Source organism: Ornithorhynchus anatinus, chromosome 8, assembly GCF_004115215.2.
Source record: "Ornithorhynchus anatinus isolate Pmale09 chromosome 8, mOrnAna1.pri.v4, whole genome shotgun sequence".
NCBI classification, from domain to species: Eukaryota; Metazoa; Chordata; class Mammalia; order Monotremata; family Ornithorhynchidae; genus Ornithorhynchus; species Ornithorhynchus anatinus.
The window spans coordinates 39645103-39662035 of NC_041735.1; the positions used below are offsets into that span (position 1 = coordinate 39645103).

The 16933-nt window shown below is 49.9% G+C and overlaps 1 protein-coding gene across 3 annotated transcripts in view; it reads left to right on the forward strand.

The window, feature by feature from the left end:
* Positions 1 to 949: 949 nt before the first annotated feature.
* MRPL3 (mitochondrial ribosomal protein L3) overlaps positions 950 to 16933 on the forward strand; it is a 45325-nt gene continuing 29341 nt past the window's right edge. The window contains exons 1-4 of one of the 3 annotated variants that reach the window (XR_003761516.2): positions 950 to 1089; positions 7836 to 8020; positions 9060 to 9151; positions 10405 to 10500. Coding sequence is in view for 2 of the 3 variants with exons in the window: in XM_029070656.2 (XP_028926489.1) it covers positions 971 to 1089; positions 7836 to 8020; positions 9060 to 9151; positions 10405 to 10500 (492 nt within the window). In the remaining variant the exon portion in view is untranslated. The remainder of the gene's footprint in view (positions 1090 to 7835; positions 8021 to 9059; positions 9152 to 10404; positions 10501 to 16933) is intronic. The other 2 variants (XM_029070656.2, XM_029070655.2) reach the window with 2 other exon arrangements.

The following is a 16933-nucleotide window of genomic DNA, read 5'->3' on the forward strand; positions in this document are numbered from 1 at the left end:
ACCTTGGGTCGAAGAGAACTATGTCTGAAGATAACTACGTCTGAAGATATCGTGGGAAGCGGCGTGGCTCAGTGGAAAGAGCACAGGCTTGGAAGTCAGAGGTCATGGGTTCTAATCCCGGCTCTGCCACTTGTCAGCTGTGTGACTTTGGGCAAGTCACTTCACTTCTCTGGGCCTCAGTTACCTCATCTGTAAAATGGGGATTAAGATTGTGAGCCCCACGTGGGACAACCTGATCACCTTGTATCCCCCCAGCGTTTAGAACAGGGCTCGACACATAGTAAACGCTGAGAGCACGGGTCTGGGAGTCGGAAGGTCTTGGGTTCTGATCCCAGCTCCGCCACTTGTCAGATGTGTGACTTTGGGCAAGTCACTTGAGTTCTCTGGGCCTCAGTTAACCTCATCTGTAAAATGGGGATTAAGACTGTGAGCCCCACGTGGGACAACCCGATTCCCCTGTGTCTATCCCAGCGCTTAGAACAGTGCTCGGCACATAGTAAGCGCTGAACAAATACCAACATTATTATTATTATTATTGTTATTATTATTATTAACAGATCCCAACGTTATCCTTAACATTTGCCCCGAGAGGTGCAGGATCGTCCGGGCGGGGGCGCTGTGGGGCGGGAGGGGGATCGGTCACGTGGGCGGGCGGCGAGGCGCGCCCCCTTCAGGTGGGGGCCTGCATGGCGCCCCTTCCTTTCGGCGCCGGCCAGGCCTCGTTCCCCCTTCTCCCTCCTCCACCCTCCTCCTCCCTTCTCCCTCCACCCTCCTCGTCCTCCTCCTCGGCCGGCGGCGGGGACGGGGGGGGGGGGCCCCCTTGGGCCTCCCCGCGGGCCTGGCGGAGGGCTTTCGGGGACGGACCGGAAGTGAAGCCGGCCGGGGGAGGCGGAGGGGTTTCCGGGGCGGACCGGAAGTGGGACCGGCCCAGGCGGCAGGACCGGATCCGGGGCGCCGGGACGCCGGGGCCATGGCGGCGGCGGCGGGTTGGAGGCCGCTGGTCCTGGCGGCCACAGCCTGGTGGGCCCGCGGCGGAGCCCGCATCGGAGCCCGCATCTCCCGGGGGGCGGCGGGGCCCGGCGGACACAGGTGGGGGCCGCGCCGGCGGCGGCGGCGGCGGCGGCGGCGGGGGGCGATACCGGGAGGGGGCACCAGGGGGCGCTCCTCGGCACCTCCGCCTCCCCCCCCCCCCCCCCATTATTAATAATATTGGTCCTTGTTAAGCGCTTACTACGTGCAGAGCACATAACTGTGGTGGCTCATAATGACAGTCATCATCACTGACATCCTCATCGTCACTGATGGGGCCGGTTGTTGGCCCGCTTGCTAAGGGCCCGGCACTGTGCTGAGCGCCGCGCGGGAGGTGGAAGGTCATCAGGTGGGGCCCACGTGGAAGGATGACCATTCCTTCCTTCAGTAGTATTTGTTGAGCACTTACTGTGTGCCCACGTGGAAAGATGATTATTCCTTCGTTCAGTATTTGTTGAGCGCTTACTACGTGCCCACGTGGAAGGATGAGCATTCCTTCCTTCAGTAGTATTTGTTGAGCACTTACTGTGTGCCCACGTGGAAAGATGATTATTCATTCATTCAGTAGTATTTATTGAGCGCTTACTATGTGCCCACGTGGAAGGATGAGCATTCCTTCCTTCAGTAGTATTTGTTGAGCACTTACTGTGTGCCCACGTGGAAAGATGATTATTCATTCATTCAGTAGTATTTATTGAGCGCTTACTATGTGCCCACATGGAAGGATGAGCATTCCTTCGTCCAGTAGTATTTGTTGAGCGCTTACTGTGTGCCCACGTGGAAGGATGAACATTCATTCGTTCAGTAGTATTTATTGAGCGCTTATTATGTGCCCACGTGGAAGGATGATCATTCCTTCGTTCAATAGTATATATTGAGCGCTTACTGTGTGCCCACGTGGAAAGATGATCATTCATTCGCTCAGTAGTATTTATTGAGCGCTTACTGTGTGCCCACGTGGAAGGATGATCATTCATTCATTCAGTAGTGTTTATTGAGTGCTTACTATGTGCCCACGTGGAAGAATGATCATTCATTCAGTGGTATATATTGAGCGCTTACTATGTGCCCACGTGGAATGATGATCATTCATTCATTCAGTAGTGTTTATTGAGTGCTTACTATGTGCCCACGTGGAAGGATGATCATTCATTCAGTGGTAAATATTGAGCGCTTACTATGTGCCCAAGTGGAAGGATGATCATTCAGTGGTATATATTGAGCGCTTAATAATAATAATAATGTTGGTATTTGTTAAGCGCTTACTATGTGCCGAGCACTGTTCTAAGCGCTGGGGTAGACACAGGGGAATCAGGTTGGCCCACGTGGGGCTCACAGTCTTCATCCCCATTTTACAGATGAGGGAACTGAGGCACAGAGAAGTGAAGTGACTCGCCCACAGTCACACAGCCGACAAGTGGCAGAGCTGGGATTCGAACTCATGAGCCCTGACTCCAAAGCCCGTGCTCTTTCCACTGAGCCACGCTGCTTACTATGTGCCCAAGTGGAAGGATGATCATTCATTCATTCGTGTTTATTGAGCACTTACTGTATGCGCACGTGGAGTGATGATCATTCATTCAATAGTATTTATTGAGCGCTTACTATGTGCAGGGCACTGGACCGAGCGTTTGGAATGGACAGTGATTACGGTGGTGTTTGTTAAGTGCTTGCTAGGGGTCCGGCACTGTGCCGAGCGCTGCGGGGGAGATAGGAGGTCATCAGGTGGGCCCACGTGGAATGATGATCATTCATTCAGTCAATAGTGTTTATTGAGCGCTTACAATGTGCCCGCGTGGAATGATGATCATTCATTCACTCAATAGTATTTATTGAGCGCTTACTATGTGCAGAGGACTGGACTAAGCGCTTGGAATGGACAGTGATAATGGTGGTGTTTGTTAAGCACTTGCTAGGGGCCCAGCACAGTGCCGAGCGCCGGGGGGGAGATAGAAGGTTATCGGGCGGGCCCACGTGGAACGATGATCATTCGTTCAGTACGCGCTTACTACGTGCGGAGCACTGGACCGAGCGCTTGGACTGGACCGTGATAACGGTGGTATTTGTTAAGCGCTTGGAAGGGGCCCAGCACTGTGCTGAGCTCTGAGGGAGATGGAAGGTCATCAGGTGGGCCCACGTGGAATGATGTTGGTTCGATAGTATTTATTGAGCGCTTCCTAGGTGCAGAGCACTGGACTGAGCGCTTGGAATGGACAGTGATGACGGTGGTGTTTGTTAAGCGCTTGCCAGGGGCCCCGCACTGTGCTGAGCGCTGCGGGGGAGATAGGAGGTCATCAGGTGGGCCCATGTGGAATGATGATAATGGTGGTATTTGTTAAGCGCTTACTAGGGGGCCGGCACCGTGCTGAGCGCTGGGGGAGATGAAAGGCCATCGGGTGGGTCCACGTGGAATGATGATCATGATCATGGTGGTATTCGTTAAGCGCTTGCTAGGTGCCCAGCACTGCGCTAAGCGCCGGGGAGAGATAGAAGGTCGTCAGGTTGTCCCACGTGGAATAATAATAATGGTATTTGTTAAGCGCTTCCTGGGTCCCCAGTGCTGCTCTAAGCACTGGGGGGAGGGGGATACGGGGTCATCGGGTTATTCTACATAATAATAATAATAATGTTTGTATTTGTTAAGCGCTTATTATGTGCCGAGCACTGTTCTAAGCGCTGGGGTAGACACAGGGGAATCAGGTTGCCCCACGTGGGGCTCACAGTCTTCATCCCCATTTTACAGATGAGGTCGCTGAGGCACAGAGAAGTGACTCGCCCACGGTCACACAGCTGACAAGTGGCAGAGCTGGGATTCGAACTCACGACCTCTGACTCCAAAGCCCGGGCTCTTTCCACTGAGCCACGCTGCTTCTCTAATGATGGAATGGAATGATGTTAATAATGGTGGTATTTGTCAAGCGCCCGCTATGTGCCCGGCACTGTTCGGAGCGCTGGGGGAGATAGAAGGTGATCAGGTTGTCTCATGTGGAGTAATAATAAAAATGGTGGTATTTAAGTGCTTACTAGGTGCCCAGCACCGTTCTAAGCGCTGGGGGAGACACAAGGTCGTCAGGTTGTGTCCCACGTGGAATGATAGCAGCGATAATGGGGGTATTTTTTAAGCGCTTACTAGGTGCCCAGCACTGTGCTAAGCACTGGGGTAGATAGAAGGTCTTCAGGTTGCCCCACGTGGAATAATAATGATAATGGGGGTATTTGATGAGCGCTTGCCCGGCACTGTTCTAAGCGCTTAGGTCATCGGTTTGTCCCACGTTGTGCTCACAGTCTTCATCTCCATTTTGCAGATTTTGCACCGAGGCCCAGAGAATAATAATAACGATGGTGTTTGTTAAGCGCTTACTAGGGGCCCAGCACTGTGCTAAGCGCTGGTGGAGATAGGAGGTCATCAGGTGGTCCCACGTGGAACAATAATAATAATAATGGGGGTATTTGGCAAGAGCTTACTAGGTGCCCAGCACTGTTCTAAGCACTGGGAGAGATAGAAGGTCATCAGGTTGTCCCACGTGGGGCTCGCCATCTTCATCTCCATTTTACAGATGAGGTCACTGAGGCCCAGAGAACAATAATAATAGTAATGATGTTGGTATTTGTTAAGCGCCTACTAGGTACCCAGCACCGTTGTAAGCGCTGAGTGAGAGACAGGGTCATCAGGTTGTCCCAGGTGGGGCTCACAGCCCGGGCTTGGGAATCAGAGGTCATGGGTTCGAATGCCGGCTCTGCCGCTTGTCAGCTGGGTGACTGTGGGCGAGTCACTTCTCTGTGCCTCAGTTCCCTCATCTGTAAAATGGGGATGAAGACTGTGAGCCTCATGTGGGACAACCTGATGACCCTGTTTCTACCCCAGCGCTCAGAACAGTGCTCTGCACATAAGTAAGTGCTTAACGAATACCAACATTATCAGAGAAGCAGCGTGGCTCAGTGGAAAGAGCCCGGGCTTGGGAGTCAGAGGTCATGGGTTCGAATCCCGACTCTGCCCCTTGCCACCTGTGTGACTGTGGGCAAGTCACTTCACTTCTCTGTGCCTCAGTTCCCTCATGTGGAAAATGGGGATGAAGACTGTGAGCCTCACGTGGGACAGCCTCATTCCCCTGTATCTCCCCAGCGCTTAGAACAATGCTCTGCACATAGTAAGCGCTTAACAAATACCAACATTATTATTATTATCTGCATAGTGCAGATGAGGGAACTGAGACACAGAGAAGCAAAGTGACCTGCCCAAAGTCACCCAGCTGACGAGGGGCAGAGGCGGGATTAGAACCCATGACTTCTGACTCCCAAGCCTGGGCTATTGCCACTGAGTCACGCTGCGTTAAGCGTTCACTATGTGCCGAGCACTTTTACCGTGACAATCAGTGGCATTTACTGATTTATTTGTCGCCAGGCTACTCATCTTTTGTTTTGTGCTGTTCTGTTGTGTTGTCTGTCTCCCCGGTTTAGGCCGTGAGCCCGTCGTGGGGCCGGGATGGTCCCTATCTGGTGCCCCATTGTTCTTTCCAAACACTTAGTACAGTGCTCTGCACACAGTAAGTGCTCAGTAAATACGATTGAATGAATGAATGAATTTACTGAGCACTTACAAGCACTGCTACTAATAATAATGGTATTTGTTAAGCGCTTACTCCGTCCTAAGCGCTGGGGTAGATACAAGGTGATCAGGTTGTCCCACGTGGGGCTCACAGTCCTAATCCCCATTTTGCAGATGAAGTAACTGAGGCACAGAGAAATTAAGTGACTTGCCCGAGGTCACACGGCTGACAGGCGGCGGAGGCGGGATTAGAACCCGTGACCTCTGACTCCCAAGCCCGGGCTCTTTCCACTGAGCCACGTTCATCCTCCCGCTGACAATAGTAATAATAATAATAACGTTTTGTTTTGTTGTCTGTCTCCCCCTTTTAGACTGTGAGCCCGTCGTTGGGCAGGGATTGTCTCTATCTGTTGCCGAATTGTACGTTCCCAGCGTTTAGTACGGGGTTCTGCACATAGTGAGCGCTCAATAAATACTATTGAATGAAATGAGTAAATGAACAATAATGATGATGGGGGCATTTGTGCAAACGCTCACTATGTGCCAGGCACTGCAATGATAATAATGAGGATGGTATTTCTAGTAATAATAATGGTGGTATTTGTCAAGCGCTTACTATGTGCCAAGCACTGTTCTAAGCGCTGGGGGAGATACAAGGTAATCAGGCTGTCCCACGCGGGGCTCACAGTCTTCATCCCCCTTTACAGATGAAGTCACCGAGGCTCAGAGAAGTGAAGTGACTCGCCCAAGGTCACGCAGCAGACAAGCGGCGGAGCCGGGATTAGAACCCAGGACCTCTGCCTCCCAGCCCTGTGCTCTTTCCACTAAGCCACGCTCTCTTGTCAAGCGCTTACTGTGTGCCAGGCACTGTACTAAACGCTGGGGTGGAGACAAGCACGTCGGGTTGGACGCAGCCCCTGTGCCACATGGGGCTCGCCCTCCCAACAGATGAGGTCGCTGAGGCCCAGAGAACCTCACAGCGGACCAGGGGCGGAGTCGGGATTAGAACCCACGACCTTCTGACTCCCAGGTCCGGGCTCCACCCGTTAGGCCAGGCTGCTTCCCTGCTGTACTCGGCGCTGGGGTGGATACAAGCAAATCGAGCAGGACCCCGTCCCCTGTCCCCCGTGGGGCTCACGGTCTCAAGCCCCCTTTTACCGATGAGGAAACTGAGGCCCGGAGAGGTGAAGTGACTTGCCCAAGGTCACACCGCAGACGGGTGTTAGAACCCATGACCTTCTTTCTCCTGGTCCCGTCTTCTCTCCACTAGGCCACGCTGCTTCTCACCCCCCGCACCGACCCCACAAAAATAACAAAAATAAGATCACTGTGGGCAGGGAATGTATGTTGTTATATCATACTCTCCCAAGCGCTTAGTATAGTGCTTTGCACACAGTAAGCGCTCAATAAATACGATTGAATGAATGAAAGGTTAGGCTGGCAAGTGTGGAGGGGCTGGTTCCTGCTGGCGCCTGTCTGCTTCTCTCTCTGTCTCTCTCCCTTCTTGCAGGAGTGGTGAAGGCGTTCATTCAGCGCCTACCGACTGCAGTACACTGTACTGAGCACTTGGGAAAGTTCAGCGGAAGCCAAGTGCCGGTTTCCCTGCCCCAGGGCAGCGTGACCCAGTAGAAAGAGCACAGGCCTCCATGTCAGAACTACCCGGGTTGTAATCCCGGCTCGGCCCCTCGTCTGCGGTGTGACCTCGGGCAAGTCGCTTCGCTTCTCGGTGCCTCACTTTCCCTTCTGAAAATGGGGATGGGCCCGGGGAGCCCTCTGAGGGACAGGGACCGTTTCCGGTCCCGTCGCCTCGTGTCCGCCCCTGCGCTTAGGACAACGCCCGGTGCATAGTAAGCGCTTAGCAGACGCCGCAGTTATTATCATTAAGTGAATCAGTGTGCAGTCCCATTGTCGGTCCTTGCCCGTGGATCCATCTGTCGTATTTATCGGGTGCATAATGTGTGCGGGGCACTGTGCGAAACACTTGGGAATGTACAATATGACGGATATGTTCCCCGTTCACGGCGAGCTTTGAGGCTAGAGGCCTCAAGAAAAGGCATGCGATTCACCTTGTGGAAGCCCCCACCTCTTCCTTTCAGTCTGTACAGAAAATACCATAACGAGCCACTGGCCAGAATCGAGTAGTCTGACCCCTCCGATCCCCCCCATCTCTTTTCAATTTCTGGTCCCTCTGTCGACATTTCCTCGACTTTTTCCTCTTGTTTTCTCATCAAATTTCCCCCGCTTCGTTTTTCCTCCACAGGGCACCGTTGTGGTTCGGCGCGAGATGCGTTCACAACCTTGACCGCACCTGGTGGAATGAACATCTTTCTGAAGAAAACGTCCAGTTTATAAAAAAACTAACCCAGGAAGAATACGGAGCCCAAACGGCTAGTAAACTGTGCCCTCTGAAGGATGAACCGTGGCCCATACAACCTTGGGAACCAGGTGCTTAATTTGTAATGGGGTATTTTTCGGCGTTAAAAAAGTGATGACGGGGGTTTGAGCCATTGGGGATGTGATTCCAAAAGAAAAACGGTGTTTGGTACTCTGATACGTGACTTTATCAGTGCAGACTTTCTGCCGTATCAGTACTCTTTTGAGGTGAAGGCAGCAGCAGCATTTATTGAGTGCCCATCTGGGCCAGTGAGTTTGGGAAGTACAGAATCACAAAGTGATATGTTCCTTATCCACAAGGAGCGGGGGATGACAGACAACTAAAGAACTCAGACGTGAATTAGAAGTTTTCTTTACTAGTAATTGTTAAGCACTGACTGTGTGTTCCGATCGCCGGATTAAACGCAGTCAATCTAGTTGGACGCGGTCCCTGTCCCACGCGGGATTTACTGTCAAGGTAGGAGGGAGAGCAGGTATAGAATTCCCATTTTACAGTTGAGGAACCAGGCACAGAGGAATTAAGGGGCTTGCCCAAGTTCACGCAGCAAGCAGTCGGCAGAGCCGGAATTAGAACTCGGGCCCCGGGCGCTTCCTGCAAGGCCGCGCTTCGTACGTACCTGAAATCCAAGGAGGGTGACGGATTCATCAGCGTTAGATTTGGCTAAAGCAACGATGTAGTTCGGGGTCCAGGGAAATGAATTGGAGGAGACGGAGTTTTAGGAGGGACTTAAATGAGGGAAAAGCTGTGGTCTGATGTCAGGAGGGAAGGTATTCCAAGGTTGGGGGCGGGGAGGGGCGGAGGAAGTGCGTCAGTGTGAGTATTCCAATATATTTAAAATTTATAGTTTCCAACCCCGACTTCATCTGCCTTTGTTGATCGATTATTTTTCGAGGACAGCTCTGATTCTACAACTGGCTTGTAGGAAGCCTGAGAATCTCATTCCTAGGGAATGATTAAAAATAATTGGAATTATTTCAGAGAAGGCAGGACCCAGTATGTAGTGCCATCCTTTATGAATTAGCTGCTTTCCCGAAAGATCCGGAAGTAATACTCTTAGTCTCGTTAACCTTCTTTGGTTTTAATCCCCAGGTTCCGCCAGGGTCGGCCTTATTGCTCTGAAATTGGGAATGATGCCCTTGTGGACTAAGAATGGTAAAAAGCATGCCGTCACGTTGCTTCAAGTAAGAAAAGTAAAACGTTCAGCGGGAGATTTCCGGAGCCAATAGGTGTAATGTAGAATTCTTGGCGATTGTGAATCACAGCCAATATATTATGTAGTATAACTAGTATATACCAGGGTGTCTGTTAGCCTTTTAAACGTGAAAATAACGTGTTTCCCCTCCCCCTGAATTGGGGTTGGCCCACGGCAAACAGAATGGCTCCGGTCTCTGGCCCTTGGGATCCAGGGGCGGACAGGGAGGCCATCGTGACTCCCCCCCTTTAGGAGCCTCTCAGCTACTTGATGGCCAGACTCCTTCCCTTCACGCCTTGAGGGGGTAATAACTGTCGGTCAACTGAGGGCAAGGCGCACAGTACGTTGAATCGCACGCCTGTGTCCTACCTCCGTCAGGAATCCCGGTTGCACTTAGATGAGACATAAATGTTTCCGGAAGAGTTTCTGACTGCAGATAGAAAAGACGATAAAAGTGCAACACAGTGATTCCCAAACTGATTAAAAAAAAAATTGTTTTGCTGTCATCAACTGGCCGGTGAAGGAAAAGCGTCACTTGGAGAATTGTTACCGTGGTGGTTCCGAGAGAGTTTGCAGATTCGTACGGACATTTTCCCTGGGTATTTCTTTCATCTCTAAGATTAGCATCTGCAAAAGTGGAGGGTGTATTCAGTATTACTCTCTGAGCAGAAGAGTTTTGATGAAATCGACATTTATTGAGCATCCAGTGTGGGCATTGCACTTTGCCAGCTGCTGGTGGGGGGGCGGGGGGCAGTTACAGAGAAAGAAGCCGTGATTCTTGTCCTCAAGCAGATAAATCCGAGGGGAGAGGCAGGGTAGATACCAGGGAAGTGGAGGAGGGGATTTTATTATAAACGGTGTATATCAGATGTCATTGATGCCGATGGAGTCTCGCGTCTGGGACGGTGTGGTCGAGGCTTCGGGAACCTGTGTAGAGGAATTGAATGCTGCGCTAGTCCTCTGGGGCACAGGGTAATCAACGGGCGAGACCAGGCAGGCAAGGGCTCAGCGCATCGTGAAGCGCAGTTGCCGTCTTGGCCCACCCTAGCCGGCCGCAGGCGGAATCGGGACTTAAAACCCAGGTCTTCTGGTTCCCAGAGCAGTTCTCCTTCCCCTGGACCCCCACTAGGCCTAGGTGACTTGACTAAATGCCATATGCAGGGAGCGTTTTAAAAATCCGTGGCTCCTCATTTTGAATTCTAGCTTATCGTTTGTTTGGTTTGGTTTTCTTTTCACTTTAAGGTACAAGACTGTCATGTGGTCAAATACACGCCAAGTGAAGGTGCCGGAAAGCTGGGAGCCCTAACTGTAGGAGGCAAAAATGCGTCACCTTTCTATGTAAGTGCACTTTCTTCACACGCGGAATACTAGATCCATGTCAGAAATGGCAACTCTATGTCTTTCGGCTCTCCGTTGCCGTCAGTTTCAGTCGACTCTAGGCAAGTCCCTGAACCAAGCTGAATCCTGGGTTCTGAGAGAAGGCGTGGGCCCTGGTTAATTTAAGCGCTTAGTCTACTGCACTGTGTGTAGTAAGCGCCAATAAATACCATTGATTGATTGATGTGAGCCACTCTAAGGATCCGGGGCAGGGGGGTGGTAGACAGGGTCTGGTAATGCAGTGCCACTGATTTTCTTTAAACACACTTAAAACCTCCCGTAAAAGTCAAACTGTCTTAGGAAGAGTGATTTTGTCTGTATTTGAAAATGTGTTACCCATCAGTGGACAGAACATAGGCTTAAATTAAGGCGGGAATCTGGAAATCTGAGTAACTCGAGCCCAAGCCTCTCTCTTGTTTCGCCTTGTCCCCTCCACGTGCTGGGAAATACACATGCCAGGTGGAAAATCGCCAAGTCCGTCCCTTGCCTCTCTCCTTTCTGTGCCACCCGCCAGCCTCGGAGAGGTGAAAGAGGGACAGGGGGTGTAGGGTCCCTCCTTGACCTGATGCTTAACACTCAGCGAGCAGTGGCAGTGAAGTCTTTCCCTAGCCAGCGTCTGCCCTTCAGGGTGGAACGAGTGCTCCTCAGGGTAGAACTGGGCCCAAATCAAATTAGGCCGAACTTTCAGATCACTGTACAGCGTTACCTAGAGATAGAGGGAAAAATTACGTATTCAGACATTTTACCAGCATGAAGGGAATCAAAGTTTTGTTTAGAAAGGGTATTAAGGGAAGTTGGTAGGTGGTGCACTCCAGACCCATAGGCCTTTTTTCTCTGCTAATTCTCATCGTCCCTCCCTAACCTACTCTGTGTCCTAGATTTTACAAAGGGATGTTATGAGAATTTTAAGTGCTTAGCTCCCCAAAGTTGCTTTTCTCTGGGCTCGGAGTTATTTCCTATTATCTCCAGTGCACCAAACTGGAAGTCAAGGGATCTCGGTCTCATTCTGACTCCACCACTGGCCTACTTGTGATCTTGGCCAAGTCACTTAACCTCCCTGGGCTTCCGTTTCCACATCTCTAAAATGGAGATCGATTGATTGAGAGCCCTGTTTGGGATAGGGACTGTGTCCCCTCTCCTATCCTTGTATCCACCCCAACTCTTGATAAGTACATAGTGAGCCCGTAATACCAGCATTAATGTTATGCCTTTGTTTATAGCCTTCAGAGTTTGCTTGATTTGTGTGAAAAGGCCAAAATATTTGCTTTGAACTCAAAAGGGGTTTTTTTTTTGGCTGTCTATGTCAATTTCCAACCAGCAAACGTGCCTACCCCCACTTCCTCTAGGGAAGTGTTTCCCTTCCTCTGCCCCTTGAAGAGCCGGAGTAACTTTTGTGGGGTTCTTCCAAGCTAGAAAACGTTGGATAAGGATAGGGAAAGGAAGTTTCGTTGGGGAGGAGTGCGTGTCCTGCTCCAGCAGGGAAGGTCGTCACTCCACCCTTCCAGGCGCACATTTCCAGCCTCTGAGAAGGGGCTTATCCACGGTCAGTGGTTGGAGGGAGTTCCTCGTGTTGGGATGTGGCGAGTCTTGCTTGTAGTTTAGAGTCCTGCTCGTTGCAGACCCGAACTCCAGCCCTGTGGCTCCAAGCCAACAGAAAGCCGAGCCGGTGGGCCCTCTCCTCTGGCCCTTTTTGGGCCAGGGTAGCCAGGGCTGGGGATGCTGTCTCGTGTTTGCTGCCTAGAACCAATTCTGGAGGTTCCCAGGCCCATTTTTGACTCCATTTCGGGAGGCCGTAGAATAGCTAACTGGAGCCACCCAGCAGCCCTTTACGGTTTGAGCTGCGGGAGATCCTTGGGACAATCAGTCATTCGGTTCTACGGGAGCACATACTGTGGGCTGATTATCCCACTAAGTGCTTGGGAAAGTACCATAAAACAGAGTTGGTAGACAGGTTTCTTGTCCACAACGAGCTCAGAGTCTAGATCGGTCAATCAGTCTTACTTATTGAGGGTTTACCGGGTGCAGAGCACAGTACTAAGCTTCTGGGAGAGTACAACACAACAATTTAATGGACACATTCCTCTCCCACAATGAGTTTACAGTCTCGGGGGAAGACAGATATTAATATAAATCAATAAATTACAGATATGTACTTAAGTTCTGTGGGGTTAGGATGGGGATGGCGGATAAAGGGAGCGAGTCAGGGCGACACAGAAGGGAGTGGGAAAAGAGGAAAGAAGGGCTTAGTAAGGGAAGGCCACTTGGAGGAGATGGGCCTTCAATAAGGCTTTGAAGGTGGGGAGAATAATTGTCGGTAGGCTACGAGGAGAGAGGGCATTCCCGGCCAGAAGCAGGATGTGGGCGAGAGGTCAGCGGGGAGGTGGATGAGATGGAGGTGCAGTGAGTAGTGAGTGTGTGAGCTGGGTCACGGGAGGAGAGTAGCGAAGTGAGGTAGGCAAGTGAGGTGATTGAGTGCTTTAAAGCCAATGGTAAGGAGTTGATGCGGAGGTGGATGGGCAACCACTAGAGGTTCTTGAGGAGTGAGGAAACCTGGACCGAACGTTGTTGTAGAAAAATGATCGGGGCAGCAGAGTGAAATTTGGATTGGAGTGGGAAGGGATGGGGGGCAGGGTGGTCAGCGAAGAGGCTGATGCAATAATCAAGCCAGGATAGGATAAGTCCTTGGCTTAACGCGGCAGAAGTTTGGATGGAGAGGAAGGGGAGGATTTTATCAGCGGTGTGAAGGTCGAACTGACAGGATTTGAAGACCGAGTGAATCTGGGGTTGAATGAGAGAGCTGAGTCTAGCATAATGCTAAGGTTACGGGCTTGTGAGACAGGGAGGATGGTGGTGCTATCTACAGTGATAGGAAGGTCAGGGGGAGCAGCATGGCCTAATGGAAAGAGCACAGACTCGGGAGTCAGAAGAACCTGAGTTCTAATCCCGGCTCCGTCACCTGTCTCCTGTGTGGCCTTGGCAGATCACATAACTTCTCTGTGCCTCAGTTACCTCCTCTGTAAAATGGGGATGAAGACTGTGAGCCTCATGTGGGGTGACCTGATGACCTTGTATCTGCCCCAGCTGACAAGTGGCAGAGTCGGGATTAGAACCCACGACCTCTGACTCCCAAGCCCAGGCTCTTGCCGCTAAGCCACCGCTGCTAAATATCCGGCTCCCCCTCTAGACCGTAAGCTCCCTGCGGGCAGGGAACGTATCTGTCAAATCTGCCATGGTGTACTCTCCCAAGTGCTTAGTTTAGTGAGCACTGCCACTGATTGATAGCCAGAGTTAGGAGGATTTGCTACTAGTACTCGTAGCAGTTTGAGGACTGAAAAGCATCAGGAGGTTTATTCCGGCAGGCTATTTTCCCATGGGATTCCTTCCTTCCGTGGCACCTCTCAAGCGGCCGGGAGTCTATCGGATCGAGAGCTGTGGTCCTGGGGTGCCCCGACTGCCCGACGACAGCTACTGCCCTCGCTCCGCCAACGTTGTCCCCGGATCCCGAACGTCGGTCGTGGCGTGAGAAAAGAAGGGCCGGGAGACAGAGAAGCCTGAAGTGCCGTCTGCCTGTCAGGGTTCCTGGGGCAGTAGGACCTTCCCTGCCATCTCATCCTCCCCCCCCCCCCCCCCCCCCCCCGCAGAATGAAGCTCCCCCCATTATCCAAACCCTCCTGCCCTCCTACCACCAACATAAACTTGGGCCCTGAAACTTGGTTTTGCTCTCCGCGAGCTCTGGGCAGAGGGAAGCTTCCCACTAAAAAATCCTTTGGAAAAGCACGTCCATGCAGATTGGACCCCTAGCGAACTCTCCTGAAGTTTTACGCTAACGTTAGGAGGGTAGCTTTCGTTAATGTCATCTTATAATGCCTTTCCTGGCTTGGTTCTCGGCAGCTACTTGACATTAATGAATTCAGAATTCGGAGGCTCTTAAAGTAATTAAAAGAACAGTGAAGGTGTATGCGATCTTTTCAACATGTCAGATGCTTAAATTTTTCAAATTTGGGTGCCAGCTGTCATGGGAATGCTGTAGTTTGACAGGAGCTAGTGTTTTCCAAGTGGCTGCATTTTGTAAATCTTATTTTACGGGACACTTAGTCCCTCCCATTTAATTTCGGTACCGTGCATGCTGTTTTAAAGCCTGATTAATCATTTTGCAGATAGCACTGTCTTGGGAGTGCCTCATACCGCTTCAGTAGACCGATGAAGATTGATTTCTCAAAAGTGTGTTTCATAATGTTTTGCCACTTTAGTATATTTATTACTTTTCCAAACTACAGACATTGGAAAAAGTGAAGAGAAAGCCCTCCAAACTCAAAATATGCACATATAAATTCACTAATCTGTAATAGCCCTAATTTCATTTCTTAAAATGACCCAATAGGAACATTTACCGTCTTAAAGTGACGTCAACGGATACGGAATGGGCTTTATTCTTTCATTTCTCGAGCGTTTGGTTCTTGGTGTGGTTCTGAGAAGCTGACCTAGGAAATATTCTAAATCAACTTGGTAACTAGAAAAATAATTTTATCAGCACAGAGTTTATTAAAAGTTAGCCTGATGACCCCCTATACTACTAATAATAGTATTTGGAAATAGGACTTTTGGGCTGACTCTCTGCCCATCTCAAAACAGGCAATTTGGATTTTTATTTCTCTTTGCTCAAGTCTTCAGGGAAACTACAAATAGGTTTATGTTGCAGTTTTGAATCTTAAGTAAATTGGACCTAGGAAAAGAAAAATATTTGGATTAAGCATTCTGGAACTAAATTGAAATTGGTCTTATTTTCCTTTTAATGTTTCAGATCCTTATTTTTCCAAGTATTATGGAAGTGTAGCTATATTGAATCCAACTACTCTGCTTGTAAAATGGATTATGCAGTCATTTATTAAAAATGAAAACTTATGAATTACACCGAGTTTTCCAATAAGGAAGTTAAGTGGTATTAAAAAAAAAGGTCCCTATCAGTTCATCTTTCGAGAAGAGAAGCGTTTTCATTGTGAAAAGGATAATTGCAGAGGACCTTGAAAAGGGGAGAAAAAGCAACCTCCTGTGCTAGATGGGCTCATCCGAGTGTGACCCTGCTGCCAGTCCTGTAAATTGCCTTTTGAGATTATTCATTTGGAATTAAAATAAAATAATACACAAAACAAACAAACAAACAAAAGGTAGATGTACTGCTGCCATTTTCAGGTTCAGGTCTTTGGTAGTTTTCATTTGAGGGAAATCCTTTTAGTTTTTTAGATGATTTGCTCCTAAAAGGTTATTTACTAAAACCGGGAAATATCAAGAAATGTAATGCTAGGACTTTTTTCTGGGCCTTCACCATGGTAATTGCTTATTTCATTTATAAAACCCATGTCATATGCTCAGGTGTCTTAGTGTATTTACAGATCAAGCCTTTGAAACCATGAAGTCAATGAAAATAACCTCATTAGTTTAGTCTGGCTATAAAAACCTCAGAATATGAGTTGGTGCTGGGTTCTGGAGGTTAACCTAGCAGTGACAGATAAGGGCCTGAACAGAATTTCAAAAAATGGCAGATGCTCCCCACCACATTTTTAAAATGTATATGTGGAAATTAATCAAGGTTTTCCGGTTCATTTATCTCAGCCTGAAGCAGTGGTCGCAAATCCAGCCTAGTAGCAGTAATTTATTGAGTCCCCACTGGTTGCTATGTACGGTAGCGTAGTACGGCGGGAAAGCAAGACATGAAAATATTTTCAACTAGAGTCATCGAAAGAAATACTTGAATAGACTTATTCAGGGGTCCTCAGAGATTGGGTGTAGAAGTGGCCAGTGGGTTGCTTATTCAGTTTGGCGCTTTGGATTAAGCCCGGTGTCGGAAGAGGTGGTATTTCAGCAGGACTCTGAATACGGGGAGAGCTGGGGTCTGATGGATGTGGTAGAACTTGGGATTTCCACGATGAGGGAGCCATAAGGAGAAGCAGTTTGGCCTCTTAGAAAGAGCATAGGCCTTGGGGTTCAGGTTCTAATCCCGGCTCTGCCAACTTGTGTGCTCTGTAACCTTGGGCAAGTCACTTAACTTTTATGCCTCGGTTTCCTCATCTGTAAAATGGAGATACGAGAGCCGTTCTCCCTCCCCTTTAGATTGTAAGCCCCATGTGGAACAGGGATCGCCTCTGACCTGATTGTCTTGGATCTCCCCCAGCGTTTAGTACTTTGTGTGGCACACTGGAGGTACTGAAAGCCCACTGCTAAAGGTGGTTGGTTGTCTCCATGGAAAATATGTTGCTGGTGAAATGGAGGGGTCAAAACCCTGATTGGAATGGATCGCAAAGAGAAGCCAAGGGAATGAAAGCAATGGATGTTTTTACAGCCTGGGTGTGGGCAACAGCTGGAAGGGGAGGTGGGTTTGGAAGAGCTGTTGGGGCAT